Source organism: Sapajus apella, unplaced genomic scaffold (assembly GCF_009761245.1).
Source record: "Sapajus apella isolate SASKATOON/1434 unplaced genomic scaffold, GSC_monkey_1.0 scaffold43, whole genome shotgun sequence".
In the NCBI taxonomy this organism is placed as follows: Eukaryota; Metazoa; Chordata; class Mammalia; order Primates; family Cebidae; genus Sapajus; species Sapajus apella.
This window is the reverse complement of record NW_022436983.1, coordinates 12,834,512-12,852,626: the sequence shown is the minus strand read 5'-3', so window position 1 is coordinate 12,852,626 and position 18,115 is coordinate 12,834,512. Positions and strand designations below refer to the sequence as shown.

Genomic DNA, 18,115 nt, shown 5'->3' with positions numbered 1-18,115 from the left:
CAGCTATTCAGGAGGCTTAGGCTGGAGAATTGCTTGAACCCAGGAGGCAGAGGTTGCAGTGAGCCAAGATCATGCCACTGCACTTCAGCCTGGGTGACAGAGCAAGACTCCATCTCAAAAAAAAAAAAAGGAAAAGAAATTGAGACCTATATTCTGTGCCTATTGGGGAGTCACTGAAAATTTCTGAGCAGAAAACAACATGCATAAAATATTGTCAAGACTGGTAGGAGAGGGAGAAATTGAAAGCCGGAAGACCAGTTGGAAGACTTGCAGAGATTCTGGCAAGGTCAAAGAAATTCCTCAAGCTCCCTACCCTCAATCAAACTGAGGCTTTACAGATAACAGGTCCAGACCAGAAAGAAGTTTTATGGTTGGTTTTGGGGGCCCAGGCGGAGGATTCAGGAAACCCTAATAGATGTGGCTCCTGACTGACAAATTCTAGCGTTACCTTCTGTAACTTTATCTCCTAGTCTTCACGAGACGTATCCAAACTGATGAAGAGAAGATCTATAATCATATTTTTATTCCTTGACAGGAGGACTTCTCCTGTAAACCAAGTAGAATTTGGGTTTTATCCGTGAAGTCTGCTTCCATGGGGAGAAGAGGAGGTCACGTCTGGAACAGTGGTGAGTCTTTAATTTCTGTGGTATGAAGAGCCTATCACGTGATACTATAATGGATATACCCCACTTAGATGGGAGATTATTCTTTCCATCATAATTTATTACATAATTGATTACATTATAAAATGAACTCTTTATCTGGTTATTTTACTTCTCTCCTCAATCACAGGGTGCCTGACCTCACATCTGGACCATGTGGAAGGAAGGGATAGGGGTCATTACAGCCGTCTTACAATGAGGCCCAGAGAGATCAAGTGACTTTCTCATGATTACACAGTGACCCAGGGAAGCTCAGATGGGAACAGTGCGTGCTCTATAGTAAGAATCTGGGGAAGCCTTTCTTCTGATTGAAAGTCACTGACCCATGGAATGATCAGTCAGTCAGAGCCACCCACTTAAAAAGCAAGTTAATTTAACGGCTTTAAAAATACAACAAACATTACTTATAACAACTAATAAAAATAAAAATATAGAAAACATTAAACTCAACTACCTAACTGAAAAATAGAATAAAACTACTCCATAACTATTATAATAAAAATATACTCTAGACCGGGCACGATGGCTGACGCCTGTAATCCCATCACTTCGGGAAGCCAAGGTGGGCAGATTACCTGAGGTTGGGAGTTGAAGACCAGCCTGGGTAACATGGCGAAACCCCTTTTCTACTAAAAATACAAAAATTAGCTGGGCATGGTGGTGAGAGCCTGTAATCCTCGCTACTTAGGAGGCTGAGGCAGGAGAATCGCTTGAACCCGGGAGGTGGAGGTTGCTGTGAGCCGAGATTGTGACACTGCACTCCAGCCTGGGGGACAGAACAAGAGACTCTGTCTCAAAAAAAAAAGGTACTTTAGGTCTTGATCACAATCAGAGATACGGACAGCAGAAAAGCTAGAGGGAAAGAGTGATGGGAAACAGGAAGACATACACGTGCAGACAGACAAAGACCGAGAGACTGGAGGGGGAATCACAGCACATTTATACTCTTACACACACACACAGAAGCCAAGTAGACCTAATTTATAGATACTGCTCCTTCAAAATCAAATCCCTAGAGCCACATGTCTCACTGTGTGATAAGGGAGTTACAAATATGGATGGCAGGAAGGCTAAATTAAACCCTAGGTTTTAGACTTAAGATAGCATGAACTCAAGGTCACATACGCACACACAGACACACATATTTTGTAGCTTTGTTGGCTAAGAGGTGGACAAAGCTACTGGTGTGTCTAAGCAATGGCACACCAACAGCAACGAGCACACCTAGAGAGCCTGGTTTCTAACTACCGCTTCCCACTAAAAGGAATTGGAGAAATTACTGATTCCAAGGCTGGGGTAGGGCAAATACATGGAGAGTCCGTGATAGGTCGTGTTCCAAGAATGGAGTGGATATGTCAAAGGGATACAGACACCCATTTGAAAGAGATCCTACTGGACAAATCTATACAATTTGAGTAATAAATAATAATAATGGATTGTAATAAATTGAATAAAATGAGAATCCACGAGTCCATATTGATATAGATAAATGACTAAATAGATGAGGGAGAAGGGAAAGTTATTTCTCATGGAATGCCACGTAATAAGAAATAATAAATTTAGGCCAGGCGCAGTGGTTCATGCCCAAAATCCCAGCACTTTGGGAGGCTGAGGCAGGTGGATCGCTTGAGCCCAGAAGTTTAAGATCAGCCTGGACAACACGGTAAAACCCCATCTCTACAAAAAAAAAAAAAAAAAAAAAAACAAAACTAGCCAAGTGTGGTGGGGTGCACCTGTAGTCCCAGCTACTCAGGAGGCTGCGGTGGGAGGATCACCTGAGCCCTGGATGTCAAGGCGGCAGTGAGCCAAAATTGCACCACGGCACTCCAATATGGGCAACAGAGTAAGACCCTGTCTTAAAAAAAAAGAAAAAATGAAAAAGAAATCTAATTATCTAATTGAAAGGTGTATAGATTTTAAGATGCGTAAGCCAATAAAATGTCATGATGCTTTATTACATTTGTAAGGACTTAGCCAAACTCATCAGTAATCCAAAGGTCTGATTGACAATTATGTTTCTGATTAATTGACGTAGGAATTCTTTTTTTAATTAAAAAAAATTTTTTTTTGATGGAGTCTCACTCTGTCATCAGGCTGGAGAGCAATGATGCGATCTCGGCTCACCACAACCTCTGCCTTCTGATTTAAGCGATTCTCCTGCCTCAGCCTCCCAAGTAGCTGGGACTATAGGCATGTGCCACCATGCCTGGCTAATTTTTTTTTTTTTTTTTTGAGATGAGGGTTCTCTGTGTTGGTCAGAATGGTCTTGAACTCCCAACCTCAGGTGATCCACCTGCCTTGGCCTCCCGAAGTGCTGGGATTACAGGCGTGAGCCACCGGCACCTGGCCAGAATTATTTTTTTAAACAAATACAGCTGACTTCAAATTGGATCAACTTATGAATTTAAACTCAAAGAAACTGGCTCTGACCATTTCAACTAGTTTAAGTATCTCAAATCGGTTTAAACTGTATCCAACTGCTTTCCTTTGAAATGACCCTCCCGCTTTAAACAGATTTTTTTTTTTTTTTTTTTTTTTTTTTTTTGAGACGGGGTTTCGCTCTTTTTACCCAGGCTGGAGTGCAATGGCGCGATCTCGGCTCACCGCAACCTCCGCCTCCTGGGTTCAGGCAATTCTCCTGCCTCAGCCTCCTGAGTAGCTGGGATTACAGGCACGCACCACCATGCCCAGCTAATTTTTTGTAGTTTTAGTAGAGACGAGGTTTCACCGTGTTGACCAGGATGGTCTCGATCTCTTGACCTCATGATCCACCCGCCTCAGCCTCCCAAAGTGCTGGGGTTACAGGCTTGAGCCACCGCGCCCGGCTAAACAGATTTTTGACCGGCATAGAAAGTAGGTAAGAGTCTGGCCTCCGGAATCAGATTCAAATTACACCTGCATCGTCTCACCTACTTGTCCTTGGGCAAGTTAATTTGCCCTTCCAAAATCTGTTTCTTCATCTTTAAAATGAGGATAATAGTACTTCTATCATAGCCTTGTAAAAATTAAACCTCATGATATATGTTCTGCCTATTTCAAACTGGAGAGACCAGGAATAAAGATGACTTGATTGACGGTTGATAATGAGCTCTTTTTTTCTAGCCCCAATTTCTTCCCTATTAAAGAGTCATCACCCTGCCCACACCTCCTTCAAGAATTCTTGACATCTTCCTCCACCTCCACCTTCTGGCTCTGAACTGCTTAAGTGAGGGTCAAACAATTGAAGCCAATTATCCTGAATGCAAATGCTCAGTGATAGTTCTATGCTACCTGGGTGGAAGCTCCTTGAGTTCTCTTTTTTCAGTGTCTTTTCCCCTTCTTCCTAGCCTAGCTCCAAGACCATGTGCTCAGTAAATAAGTGTGTGTGTATATGTGTGTGTGTGTGTGTGTGTGTGTGTGTGTGTGTGTGGTTTTTTAAGACAGGGTCTTACTCTGTCGCCCAGGCTGGAGTGTAGTGGCATGATCACAGCTCACTGCAGCCTTAACCTCCTGGGCTCAAGTGATCTTCCCTCCTCAGTCTCCAAAGTAGCTGGGACTATAGGTGTATTCCACCATGCTTGGCTAATTCTTGTGTTTTTTGTAGAGATGGGATCATGCTATGTTGCCCAGGCTGGTCTAGAACTCCTGGGCTCAAGCAATCCACTTGCCTCAGCCCCCCCAAAGTGCTGGGGTTACAGGTGTGAGCCACTGGGCCGAGCCTGCAACAACCCCTTAGGTTAAGGAAACTTCCTGTGGTCCCATGGCAAGTAAGTGGTAGAGCAGGAACTTAGATCCGGTCTCCTGACTCCAAATCCTACAGGCTTCCTGCTTTACAGCCCTGTCTCTCCCTTGGTTCTTCTCATCCAGGCACTTGACAGCCTCTCTCTCTTGCTCCACACAGAGGCCCTCGTGAGACATGGGGCTTCTCCCCTGCTCCTGTCCAAGTCTGTCTTTACCCCAATACTAAGCTTCGGTGTCCAAGGGGAAGCGATGCTTGCAGCGCACTTAAAGAAAAAAGTGGTGATAGCTTCCAGATGAGCTTATTATTCTAAATTTAACATTCCTTTTGGTACTTAGAATTTCCACTTTCTCTCTTCCACCCCGTTTGCATTTGGGGAATTAGAAGGCATGCAACAGGAAACCATTTGTGTCTCAGCACCATTCAGGATGAAGGCTGTCCAAGTGCCATGGAGTCATATTCCTGTGGAAATACTTTGCAGAGTTTATTTGGACAGGTTCAAAAATAGTCCTTCAACAATACAATCAGATCGAACCACGACAAGTAAAATGCAATTATGGCTTGGTTACATTTTTCAAAAATGTAAACAGTGAGATTCGGGAAAACTAAAAGCAAACTGACGTAGTCATCTCCTCCATTCCCAACCCCTGCATTTTCTACAAGCAGGACTTCAAGTCTGAATCTGGGATCTTTTGAAATGGATGAGAGGATGACACTCACTAAAGGAGACAGCTCAACAGAGTGTGTTCTGAGGCCATTTCTCAGAACAAAGGCATACTTCTGCATAAGGCAAATGCAGCCTGATAAAGGCTTCCCCAGTGGGTACTTGGAATGCCAAAGTCATTCACCTAAATGAGCTCAAAATACATATTGTCCTGGGCCAAATTATACAGTGTCAAGCTCAGACTGTATGTATTTATGTATGTTGGCAGAGCAGGCCACTTTTGGGGCGCCACAGTTTCATCCTAGCATCCTGTGCCCTGCTGGGTTCCCATCACTCTCTCCCCAATTCCATGAATTTCCTTGGATTTGGTTCCAGAAAGGCAGACAAGAAGCAAAGTCAGTTGCACAGGCCCACAAGGGAACAGGGCCCCAGAAGACTTGAATTACTAATGAAACTTCAGAGTAACACAGAATGTTTGCCTTTGCCAATAAGCTGGGACTTTCTGAAGGTTGATCTGAAATGGGGGCAGGGAGTGGGGACAAGATCAAGTGTGCTTCTGGCCAGCTTCCGCTAAGGGCTACAAGGCGGGAATACAAAGCACTCTAGAACTAAAGCAGGTGGCCAGTGCTTTCTTTGACTGGCCTCTGTCGAGAACTATTCCATCAGAGAGCTGACCCATTTCCCAGGGCACTTCAGTGGTGCTTCCAAGGTGCCAAAGAGATCATCCAAATAAATGTCTAAAACCTAACAGCTAATGAGATAGAGAAGTTTGAGTCCAATGTCCCTCTCCACTCCATATTTTGCTAACATGTCTAGGGAATTTGTGGCCACCTTGTTTACGGAAAAATGACAGAAAAATTGAGGAAGGAAAATACTTTTTTTTGAGACAGAGTCTGTCTGTCACCAGGCTGGAGTGCAGTGGCATGATCTCGGCTCACTGCAACATCCACCTCCCGGGTTCAAGTGATTCTCCTGCCTCAGCCTCTTGAGTAGCTGGGACTCCAGGTATGTGCCATCATGCCCAGTTAATTTTTGTATTTTTATTAGAGACGGGGTTTCACCATGTTGGCCAGGATGGTCTTGATCTCTTGACCTCGTGATCCATCTGCCTCGGCCTTCCAAAGTGCTGGAATTACAGGTGTGAACCACTCTGCCCAGCCAGGAAAATACTTTTAAAGCAAATAGGGAGAAAACAAGTGGAAGGGATGAAACAGGTTTGCACATTATTTTTCTTTTAATTACATGGGTTGCCTTAATCATGGAATGAAGAGGACCAAGTGAAAAACAGCCATGTGGCTATGGCAAGCCAAGTGGCTATAGCCATGACTTCCAGTCCAGGGCTAAGCCCATCTTTGGACTTCAGATGATCCAAAGATGAAAACAAGCCCAGGCAGGAGAAGCCTGGACAGTTTGTAGGGCAGAGCCTAGCAGACCTTTCTGGAAAACGGAGTGGGAAGGATGAAGGAGGGTATTTGCTACCCTGAATATACTTCCTATAGCACTTTTAATCCTAGCTACTTAGGAGGCTGAGGCAGGAGAACTGCTTGGGGTGGAGGTTGTGGTGAGCCTAGATCACGCCATTGCACTCCAGACTAGGCAACAAGGGTGAAACTCTGTCTCAAAAAAAAAAAAGAACTAAGGTCTAATCTTCAGTTTATATTACTAATATACCATGTGACCTTATATATTAATCTACTCTGATTCTGCTAATTATTGCCAACAAAATTATATTCATGACATTTTATCAATCCTCTGTGAATTTTCTGTAAATAAAATTATTTCTAAAAAATCTCTTAAAAAAAAAAAAAAAAAAAGAACTAAGGTCTAATCAATGTTCCTGAACTGGAGGCAGACATGAGTTGTACCCTATTGCCCAGCCTCCCTCTTCACGCCTCTCCCCTGCCTCCGCACACCCTGGCTATGCTGAACTGCTTGCGGTTTCCCAGCTATAATATGCATTACATAATCCTGAGCCAACACAGACGCTACCCTCCTTCTGTCTGGGATTCCCCAGTCAACTTCAAGTCTCAGTGCAGGTATTCCATTGCCTGTGGGGCCATCCTGAAAAGACATAGCTGCTCCTTCTCCTTTGTTCTCAGTGCACATTGCCCACACCTCTCCTCTCCGTTAAAAACACAACTTCAGAGTTGCGTTTGTATGTCTGTCTTTCTGTCAGACTCTAAGCCCCTCGAAGGCAGAAGGCTGTCTTTTTATCCATTTAATCTCTGCTGCTTACAGCAGTGCCTATTGTATAGTAGACGCTCAATCAACATCTACAGGATACAGGGGCAAGTGGGATGGGGGTCTGCCTATCTTAATTCTATGATAAGGAAAAAGAAATCAGAAAGGCTGAGCTCTGGGGTTCTGTACATTGTCTGAAGAAATTGGTAAAATGACTTTTGCATCTAGCATTCCTGGTTCAAGTGAAACCACAGGAACAAACTCAGAGGGACATTAGAAGTGGCCCTTTTGTCCTCAAACCTCAGCTGCTACATCAAGATAAAATCAGCCCCAAACGGGCCCTTCCAGCCAGGTGGGTGATCCATGAGCTTTCCTCCAGAGCTGAAGCTTGAACTGTATAAAGCTCTACAAAGCTGCAGGACTTGACATCAACGGAGTGGGCCATCCACACAGCCAGGTTTCCTCCCCTGCTAATACAGCAGCAGTGTGACCTCCTCGCAGTAGGCCTAGCTGAGATGTGCCCTGCCAGGTCCCAGGTGAGAACACACGAAGAGCTGCCACAGAAGGAAAGGCGCCTTAAGACATCAGTCATCTCCATCAGGCCATGCAGCAGCAATCTTCAACTTCTGATGTACGAGGCGGAAGGAGTTCTGAAAACTATGCATGAGGGGGCAAGTGGGAAGGAATACCCAATGATTGCTTTCAGGGGGTTCTCAGAGAGGCTGTGAGCAAGCGGCTACAGCTGCTGGCAGTTCACGCACAGTCCTCCTCATGCTCACAGACCAAAGGCAGAGAAACAAAGGCCAGGCAACGGGCTTCCTATTTTTGTTTAATTTATTTAAGACCACCTCCTTACAATTTCCAGAGAGAAAATACAAAACAAGAAACAGACTTGGTTTCAAATACATAACCAGGTGCTGGAGTTTAAAGCATCACTGATAACATTGTTACAGAACAATGGCAGCTTACTCCAGGGCACTTCAGTATTCCTGAGGAATAAACATGATTTCTCTTGTCCTCCCACTGGGATGTTCTCAGGTGAAGTCACTGCTCCTGCTCCTGTAAAGCAAGGACACTCAGCTTAAAACTCTGCAGACAGCGAGTCAGACGGGATTCTGACAACCCTCTCTGCTGTGTCAGGTCAGACCCAAAGGGCCAGAGGCCAAAACCTGATCACACTGTTACGTTAAAACTGTATCACATCAGGACTATGTACACCCCGCCCAGGTTCCTAAGAGTGCCCCCCAGTCCCAATCTTACAGGGAGAAGAACAGGAAACGAGTGGAACAGGCCAAACCACTATGAGCTGGATAACAATTCCTAAAACCTGTCTAAGGCATCTCAGGGGAGTGGGGAAAGCATGGTTCTAATCAGCCTACGAACTACATGGCCTTGCCGAGTTTCTCAACCCTGCTTAAGAGTCTGCTTTCTCGGCTGGGCACAGTTGGCTCACGCCTGTAATCCCAGCACTTTGGGAGGTCGAGATGGGCAGATCACCTGAGGTCAGGAGTTCGAAACCAGACTGGCCAACATGGAGAAACCCCATCTCTTTAAAAAAAAAATAAAAAGAGTCTGCTTTCTTATCAGCTGAATGAGGACAGTGACACCTCTCACAAATCCACTGAGGGGTCCAGAGGGAAAGATTATTAAAGATAAAGCAAGCAGGATGGTTTTGGGGGCAGATCAGGGACTCAAGAAGCAGTTATTATAATAGGACTGCACTGAATAAGCCCAAGTTGGGATTTTGCTCCATTTTTCAGGGAGTGGAGAATGACAACATCAAGGCACAGACTCAAGTTCGGATACAGTTACAAGGCCATTTGGAGCAGGACACACAAATGTAAAAAATGGAACAATATTTTCCACAGTAACTCCCAGCCATTAAATACATAATATGCATATAATCACCCCTGAGCCATTACCCCTAACAACACAGTTTGGAACAATGGAAATGTTTTAAGCAAAAGACCTGAAGCTTCTCTCTCTGCTCCTTTTGGTTCTCTCCACAATCAGCTCTGGTGTCAGGAAAGTGAGGAGCCAGGGAGTGGTGGAAAAGGCTGACTGCGGGCTTCGATGCCACGCAGCTGCACCTCTCCTTGCACTGTCCCTGTGAAGACCTCACTCTTGCTTTGGTGCAGAGATGGCTCCCCTGCTCCCATCTGTCCAACACACATAGGCTGGCTGCAGGCAGCTGACGGTGTGAGCAAGGCTGTGGCAGGATACTGCTATCTGAGATTTGGTGGGCCTTGTGGCCACAACTCCTGACTGGAATTGGGACATGCATTTGTACCACATTTTCCACTCTACTTGTTATGACAGTGGAACAACAGACAAGTCAATCACCCTTTTTGGGCTGGCCTTATCTATAACAACCAATGTTTCTGTGTATTTAGCACCTCACAGCTTAAAAATATTTTCGTGTCTAATTCTCACGACAACGTCGTAGGTAGAAATTATTACCCTCATTTTACAGAGAAAAATGGAAGCTCAGAAGTGAAACTACTTAAGATCACACAGAAGCAAGTGACTGGCTTGCACCCAGGTCTCCTGGCTTCTGTGCCCTTTCCACTAGTCCTGCTGCTGCCCTATTCACAAGTCACTTGAGAAGCTGAGGGTTCTGTGCATGCAGGGAATGTGAAGCTGTTCACCGAAAAGGGTGCTGCTGCAGCAAAGGCTATGCCTTAGGAAGGCTGAGGCCATCAGCACTCACCTCTAATAGAATAATTTACTTAATTCACTCATTTTACATTTATTTGAGTGCTTATTTTGTTTCAGGCCCTGGGAATACAAAATAAGTGCCAACTCTGTCCTTGAGCATCCAGCTTCCCATGATCCTGTCACTTAAATCCCATAGTAACTAATCATCAAGCAAGACAAAGGGAAAGATGGCAACATACGAAGCCCTGAGGAAGCCTGCTGCCCTGTTCCCTTTGGAGGTGTGGGTAAGAAGATTTCAGCTTGCATGTAGCATTAAAAATCCACCTGAAGGCTGGGCGCGGTGGCTCCTACCTGTAATCCCAGCACTTTGGGAGGCCGAGCGGGCAGATAACTTGAGGTCAGGAGTTTGAGACTAGCCTGGCCAACATGGTGAAACCCTGTATCTACTAAAATACAAAAATTAGCTGGGCCTGGTGGCGCATGCCTGGAATCCCAGCTACTTGCTGAGGTTGCAGTGAGCCAAGATCATGCCACTCCATTCCAGCCTTGGCGGCAGAGTGATACTCTGTTCCAAGTAAATAAATAAAATAAAATCCAGCTGAAGACAGGACTTCGGCAGAATCATGTGAGACTTACACACAAGACTGCCTTCTTCAATTAAAAAGCAGAATCACAGCCTGGCCAACATGGTGACTACTAAAATACAAAAATTACCCAGGCATGGTGGTGGGTACCTGTAATCCCAGCTACGTGGGAAGCTTGAACCCAGGAGGTGGAGGTTGCAGTGAGCTGAGATGGCGCCACTGCACTCCAGCCTAGGTGACAAAGCAAGACTCCATCTCAAAAAAAAAAAAAAAAAAAAAAAAAACTAATAAAAAGCAGAATCATGGCTGAGTTCTGGAAGTCTTTGTGTTTAGCTTAAGTACATGTGAGATGTCTACAGGGCACTCTGATATCTTAAACAAAAAGTGCTACTTACAGATCGTTAACACAATCTACCTTACCATTGATGATACACGTTCAAGCAGGTTCCTTAATTCCAATCGGCTAGCATATGAGTATATATCTGAATGCACATATGCATCTGAAGGCACAGGGGAGACTTTAGCACCAAAGCAGTGATGACATCACTGAAGGCCAAAGAGCAATTAGTATCTGAGTGGTGCCACAATGCAACACATGGTTTACTCATTACATACAGTCTAAAGAATTCTTCAGGGGCTCAGGAGAAATCTCTTTTTCTTCTGAAAGAAAGAGAAATATATATTCTGTACATACTTTGACATATTTTCCGTGTAGGAGATATGGAGCCTGGAAATCATGCTGACAGTTGGAGTAAGCCATTCCTAATCCCATGCCAGAACCGAAGGCTAATGGCCACATTCTTCCTAGTGAGCAGAAAAGGGAAAATCCCAATAGGGAACTATTAAGAGAAGATAAAGCTCCCCATCCTCTTAAATACATTTCACTTAGGGTTCAATAAATATTCAACATGCATCATATTAATGACTATAATAACCATACATTTTTATCAATGTTTCATTAATGGCCCAAAAATGAGAAGGTGTAAATTAGTAAAGTTATTAATTTAGCAAATATTTGTTAAATGCCTATGCTGATAAGTTTGAGGAAAATTAGTAAAATATTAAAACAGTAGATAAACCTTTTAACTTTTTTATATCAGTTCTAATCATCTGCTCGTTTTAACTAATTTCTTAGCCATTAAGATGCGTGAACTCTAAAAAGATGTAAGCATTTTCCCAATATTTACAGACTTTGATTATAATAGTAAGTCATGGGGTTTACTTAAGCCACTCTGTACATGATTCTTTCATATCAGCACTATGTGTCAAGTATGATTCTCTAGTCAAGTATTTCCCACTAGTTCTTCATGAAAAGAGGTCAAAATGATCCCTTAGGCATCTATTCAATATCCAAACTTCAGAGGTTCTTCCACAGAATGAAAAGAATATTGCCTGCCTTTTGCTTAGGAGAATTTTTGATCAAGAAGTATGTGTATTTCCGGTCTACTTGTTTCTATTACCAGCAGGATTTGCATTCTCAATTCCTCTAGAAAAAATTACAATTAATTAGAAATAGTTGAGCATGTAGACTTGGCCAAATGACTCACTGGCATCAAGTACGGGCTTCTGCAATGATATCATATTTAGGATAACAGGCTCCCTGCCTCAGTGCCCACGGGAAATACTGAAACTGCCTGACTCATTTCGACCTCTTTCAAGTCCACATTCTTTATCTAACTCATTTTATATGGCCTACCTAACCCCATAAATGGATGGGTTCCAGTGTGTCCCCTGGAAGTGTCCCTACTACATACACATATACACTATAACATCGTGTTGAAAAGATAGTAAGAGTCACACTTACTTTTAAAGAAGGTAAGTGAGAAAACAATTCCTAATCCAAAACCAGTACCTACAAAGAGAAAAAAACATGACAAATCTCATAACAGTAACTTCACAACAATAACATTAACATTTCTTAAATGTAAACAGCATAAAACAGATTTTTTTTCATAATTTGGTAGAGAATTAATTTTCTAATTTCTAACTGTCTTTATTTGTCAGAGGTTGTATAGATGCCTTTGGTTCTCCTGCCCAGCAGGAAATAAAAACTTGACTCCCTATTCTGTCTAGACAAGTTGCAGGGTGTGGGGCAGGGGAACAAGCCAGGAGACTGCTCTAGAGTCAACCCTCTCTACACTGGCAAGTAGCCTCCAGCATCCTGCGCTCTCCTACCAACCTCAAAGAGGGATACCACAGCCAAAGTGTGAGATAGTGTCAACAGGAAGCTCTCTTTGTCACCTTGGCACTTGGAGTGATGGCTACTTTTTGAGGAGGATAAAAAGCAGAGATCCAGAACAGTTCCTAAACCCTGTGCAATCAAACAAGCCAGAACATCTAGACAGAAGAGAAAGATGTCCCTCCAGAGCCTCAGATAAAGAAAATGACTTGCCCAAGAATACTCTTTAGTTAGTTGCAGAACAGTGATCTGGGCTCAAGTCTGTCAGACTCCAATGCCACTGTACCCACCATGTCCAGATGTTGGATTCCTCTACAGTTTCAACCCCTAAATGATTACTACCCCTCAAGGGAAATTGGAATGTTAAGATTTCTACTGCCAGTGAAACAACAGCCAAAACATGACTGTGCTCCCCATACAGCTCAGAATGCTAGACAACCCGGGTAGTAACAAGTCTTCACAAAGCCAAAAGGGCCTGTTCAGATTCATTCCCAGACTAATCCTACTGCACAAGTCACAGACACAAGAATCTGGTAGGTGTGATTCAAGAACCTCAGAGACATGGAAGCCATTGATATTGATACCTTGACAAGCCTCTGCTGTTGCTTGGTTTATAAAATGGCACAGGGTTCAACTTTAAGGAGACCTGTCTCACTCCTTGCAGCTGTAAGATGAGTAAGACAGAATTTTGGTACTAGAAAATGAGGTAAAAGATTTGGACTGGCTTACAGATTCCAAACCAGGCAATGGGATGAGGAGATAGGCCAGTAAAAACATAATGGCTTACAATCAGAGCTTTTGCTCTTCTCCATCTGGAGGCAATTTTTTTGGCAAAGAAATCAAAAGCCCCAAAGGAAAATATTTCAGCATTTTTCTTGTCCCTCTGACTCCATGCCTGTCTCTTCTATTTTCCCCCAAGGAGAAAAAGCTCTCTGATGCTCAACTTTTCCTAGCAGTAGACCAAGAATGATGCTGACTCCACTGCTAACAGTAGCACTCAATCAAAAAGATGAGCAATGCTTCCACATCAATCAAAATCAAGTAGAAAATCTTCAATCTCTAGAATTCAGAAATATGCCCAACCACCCAGTTTTGCTCCTATCATAGGCATTTACCTGCAAGTATAAATATGAAATAAAAATCACAGTTTAGACCAGCAAAAAGGAGTTATCAAAGAATGTGCTCTATGGTCTTAGCAGCCCAATTTAACTAACTAGGCTACTATATCTTCAATTCTTAAGGGTGATTTTTCCCTCATTTCTATATTTTAAAGACAAAAAGTAATAAGACCATTCTCTTCAGAAAAAAAAAAATTCAGAAAACAATTTTTAATTGCAATGTTTTACTTAAAGGTAGCTATCTCTGTTACTTAAAAGATAAACAATGGGAGAACCGCTGATGAGTTTTACAGATTCAAGTTCTCACATGCACAATTCTCTTTTAAAAGGCAACATGTTGCTTCAAAGAAGTCCCACCTGATCGGGGGACACCAACTCTGCAGCTGTTTCCACTAAAGATTGGCACCTCTAGGCCAGGTTTAAACTTCATAACAATAAAACATGAAAGGTTTGTCTTACAATAAAAACAAACCAACATGGAAAAGAGAAGAGTTTTCTCTGCCCTTGGCCACTTTTTGTTGTTGTTGCATGACAAGCTCTTTTGAAGGAAAAAAGCCAAAGGAAAAAGTACAAAGCATTTTTCACCCTCCCTGGAAGCAAATATTTAACAATGAATACAGTTTATATAACTTTGCCTTCCCCAACTTAAGCCTGTTCTCAAAAGTCCATGCTGTCTGAAATGACAAATAACCCTAAAGTAAAGAAATGCCTGATTATAGGTACACATCTTCTTCATGGCAAAGACCAGTTGCGGGCGTGTGGTGGGGGGTGGGGAACACAACAAAGGAGCCTTATGGAATTAACATTAGGCCCAGGGCCATGCTCTAAAACCATGTCTTTTGGAGAAGAAAAAGAATTGGCACATATTCCTCTAAAATGAAATTACTCCGAATCAATCTAACCATGCAATTTAATGCATGCTTAGTGCCTGACAGAACATCATAAAACCAGCTAGTAGATAAACTTACATTTTTAAGGAGCAATTCCTTAACATTTCATCGGATGCTATTTTAGCAGTAAAAAGAACAGAGAACTCTGCGTCCATGAACTATATATAGAATACTGATAAGATACATAAAATAATAGGCCTTATCTTATGCCTAAGAGAATTTTACAAATTTAAAAGGAGAACAACCAATGGAAGCACAGTAATGTACACCTTAAGCCACCTTTTGGTAAGAAAAGGGGGGAAAATGTATGTTGTTGGCCATTACAGTTATGGACAATTTCTAGTCGCTCAATGCAACTTTGTATTTAGAAAAATCTTTGTTCTCACCATGCCACAGATCATAAAGCTTTACTTCACTGCATATAATTAGAAGCAAACATAATCAGCAGGAATTAACAAGCAGGCTATAAAATCTGATTGCAGTCTTTGGGTAGCAATGTATTTTGGATGTTAGCTCCTAATAGAACAAGTTGTAGTCATATATGCTCCTGTACAACCAACTTTGCAATTGCCTATGGACGTTCAATGAAGGAAGAACAACTCACTGAAGAGAAACAGAAAAAAAAAAATACGGAAATTCACTTTGAAACGTGTCTATAAAAGATCACGGGAAAAAAGACTATAAAACTATTTGATCTATCAATAACCTATGGCAATTATTAAGACCTCACTTCAGCTTACACATAACATTTTAAACAAGGTTCCTATATTCATAAGCCTAAGGTATAGTCATCAGTGCTAAATTTTAATGTACATCTAAAAGATTAAAATAGCAAAATAACTCCATTTTATTTTGTGTAACTTACATCAAGATGCATAAGCAAAAACCAAAAACTTAAGTACCATATTCACTGGCAGTTCACAAATATAAGAAGCTATAGGAATTACCAGTCTTTAAGATCCTAGAAGCCTTGTGCAAGGCAATTCTTCATTCTTACATGTCTGAAAGAGAAGATCTAATTTCCCAAAAAATGCAGGATGTACTCTCCTGCTGAGTGAGTGGCGAGAGCACTGATGCCGCAGCAAGACAGGCTGGGCCCAAACCGCTGCTCCAGGCCCTACAAGTCAGCTCTAAGTCAACCCTGCCCAGCCTCAACCTGTTCATCTGTAGAGTGAAAACCTTACAGTGTTGCTATATCAGAAAAATGGAAAGTCTCTAATAGTGTCTAACACGGAACTCACTAAGTGGAAGTAAGTTCTGCCACCACCCTGATAGAAAACGTCAGAAGCTTAATATAGGCCGCGTGCAGCAGCTCATGCCTGTAATCCCAGCACATTAGGAAGCTGAGGTGGGAAGATCACTTGAGCCCAGGAGTTTGAAACCAGCCGAGGCAACATAATGAGACTGCATCTCTACAAACAACAACAAAACATAATAATAATAAATAAAAATCAGTCAGGCGTGATGGTGCATGCCTGTGCTCCCAGCTACTAAGGAGGCTTGGGTGGGAGGATCACTTTAGCCTGGGAGGCTGAGGCTTCAGTGAGCCATGATCATACCACTGTACTCCAGCCTGGGCAACAGAGACCTTGCTTTTTGCTGGGGGCGGGGGGGAAGCAGGGCAGGGCACAGTGGCTCACACCTATAATCCCAGCACTTTGGGAGGCCGAGGCGGAGGGATCACGAGATCAAGAGATCGACACCATCCTGGTCAACAACATGAAACCCTGTCTCTCCTAAAAATACAAAAATTAGCTGGGCACGGTGGTATGCACCTATAGTCCCAGCTACTCGGGAGGCTGAGGCAGGAAAATTGCTTGAACTCAGGAGGCAGAGGTTGCAGTGAGCTGAGATCGTGCCATTGCACTCCAAGCCTGGGTAACAAGAGCAAAACTCCGTCTCAAAAAAAAAAAAAAGTGTACTACAATAGCTAATCCTTTATTAAAATACAACTCACTGGCTGCGTAGGATCACACTGTGGATGAGCCACAGCTGAGAATCAGAATAGGTTTTTTCCTACTCTTTGCACAGTTGACTATATTTCATCAACTTAAGCAATTTTTCGGTGTGTGTGTATAATTTTTTAAATAGAGGATCCTTTCAGACTTGACTTACTGCTGAACTAGACCATTTTGCTTTAAAATGTAATCAATATTTTCCTAGCGTTGTCTTGTGTCTAATAAAGCTGTATTTGTGCTTTGAACATGAATTTATATCAAATTGACCTATTTATAATGGGCATGCTTCCTGTTCAATCATGTTTCTGTCAACGCTATTACAATCACCAAATGCATGTGTTGTGACAGAACAAACAAGAATGTGCTTTTATAGAAAATACTCTTGGAACTTGGTTTAGTGAGAATTACATTTCCAAGACACATTCCTGATTTATGAAAGATGCTCAGGGCCCCATTAATGAGGGAAAAAAACAGTTTTAAGTCAGCTTCAAACTGTGTTACTTAATCCTTTGAGGAAAAGACAGACTGTCCCAGGTGTCCACATCTAAATGCCAAGTCACGTGAATTAACCAAGAAAGTGTGCCAGACCAAAGACCCAGAGATGGTAAATTTAGTCTGTATTAATCAGCTTCTTAAAAGTCAACATACTGGGTATTTAGGAAACATACTAAGAAGATGACTATTTTACAAGACCCTACTCTTCCTGTGGCTATGTGGACTAGACAGGGGCTGGAACATCTGCAGGGATTTCTCGGACGGACATCAATTACCAGGATTCTGATTAGAACAAGCAAACAAACCAGGCAATGGAAAGAAACAAAGATATGAAAGGTTACTGTGGAGTCATTACTGATGTGCTCTGGCTCAAGAAAAGCCAAACTCAAAAAGGGGTCCTTTTTTTTTAAAAAAATTGTTGCATATTTCTTTTTCTTATTTATTTTTAATTTTTTCTAAAAAAAAAAAAAAAAAAAAAGAATAATAATAAAAAAAAAGAATGAAGGAGAGGAAGAAAGAAAAAGAGGAAGAGGGAGAGAGAATGGGGGTGTTGCTTTATTGCCCGGGCTAGGATGCAGTCTAAAAATGGGTATGCCTATAACTGTGCTTAATAATAGAGACATGAAAAAAAAAATGAGGGAAGAAAATAACAAACAAGCAACCAACCAATATTTCATTGAAACCTGTAGATAGCTGTGATGTGGTACTGATAAGAGTGTATATTTTGTGTATTTAAAGTGGAGAGTTCTATAAATGTTAATTAAGTTTACTTGTTCCGGATCTGAGTTCAAATCCTGGATATTGTTGTTAATTTTCTGTCTCATTGATCTAATATTGATGTTGAAGTCTCCCACTATTATTGTGTGGGAGTCTAAGTCTCTTTATAAGTCTTATATATCTGGGTATTCCTGTATTGGGTGCGTATATACTTAGGATCTTTAGCTCTTCTTGTTGCATTGATCTTTTTATCATGTAATATCCTTCTTTGCTTCTTTTGATCTTTGTTGC

At 42.3% G+C, this 18,115-nt stretch overlaps 1 protein-coding gene across 1 annotated transcript in view; it reads right to left on the bottom strand.

Annotated features, from left to right (window-relative positions):
* Window positions 1-8,037: 8,037 nt before the first annotated feature.
* MICOS10 (mitochondrial contact site and cristae organizing system subunit 10) overlaps window positions 8,038-18,115 on the bottom strand; it is a 34,527-nt gene continuing 24,449 nt past the window's right edge. The window contains exons 2-4 of the mRNA XM_032300637.1: window positions 12,272-12,319; window positions 11,162-11,271; window positions 8,038-8,284 (exon numbers count right to left, since the gene is read on the bottom strand). Of these exons, the coding sequence (XP_032156528.1) occupies window positions 8,270-8,284; window positions 11,162-11,271; window positions 12,272-12,319 (173 nt within the window). The 3' untranslated portion in view covers window positions 8,038-8,269. The remainder of the gene's footprint in view (window positions 8,285-11,161; window positions 11,272-12,271; window positions 12,320-18,115) is intronic.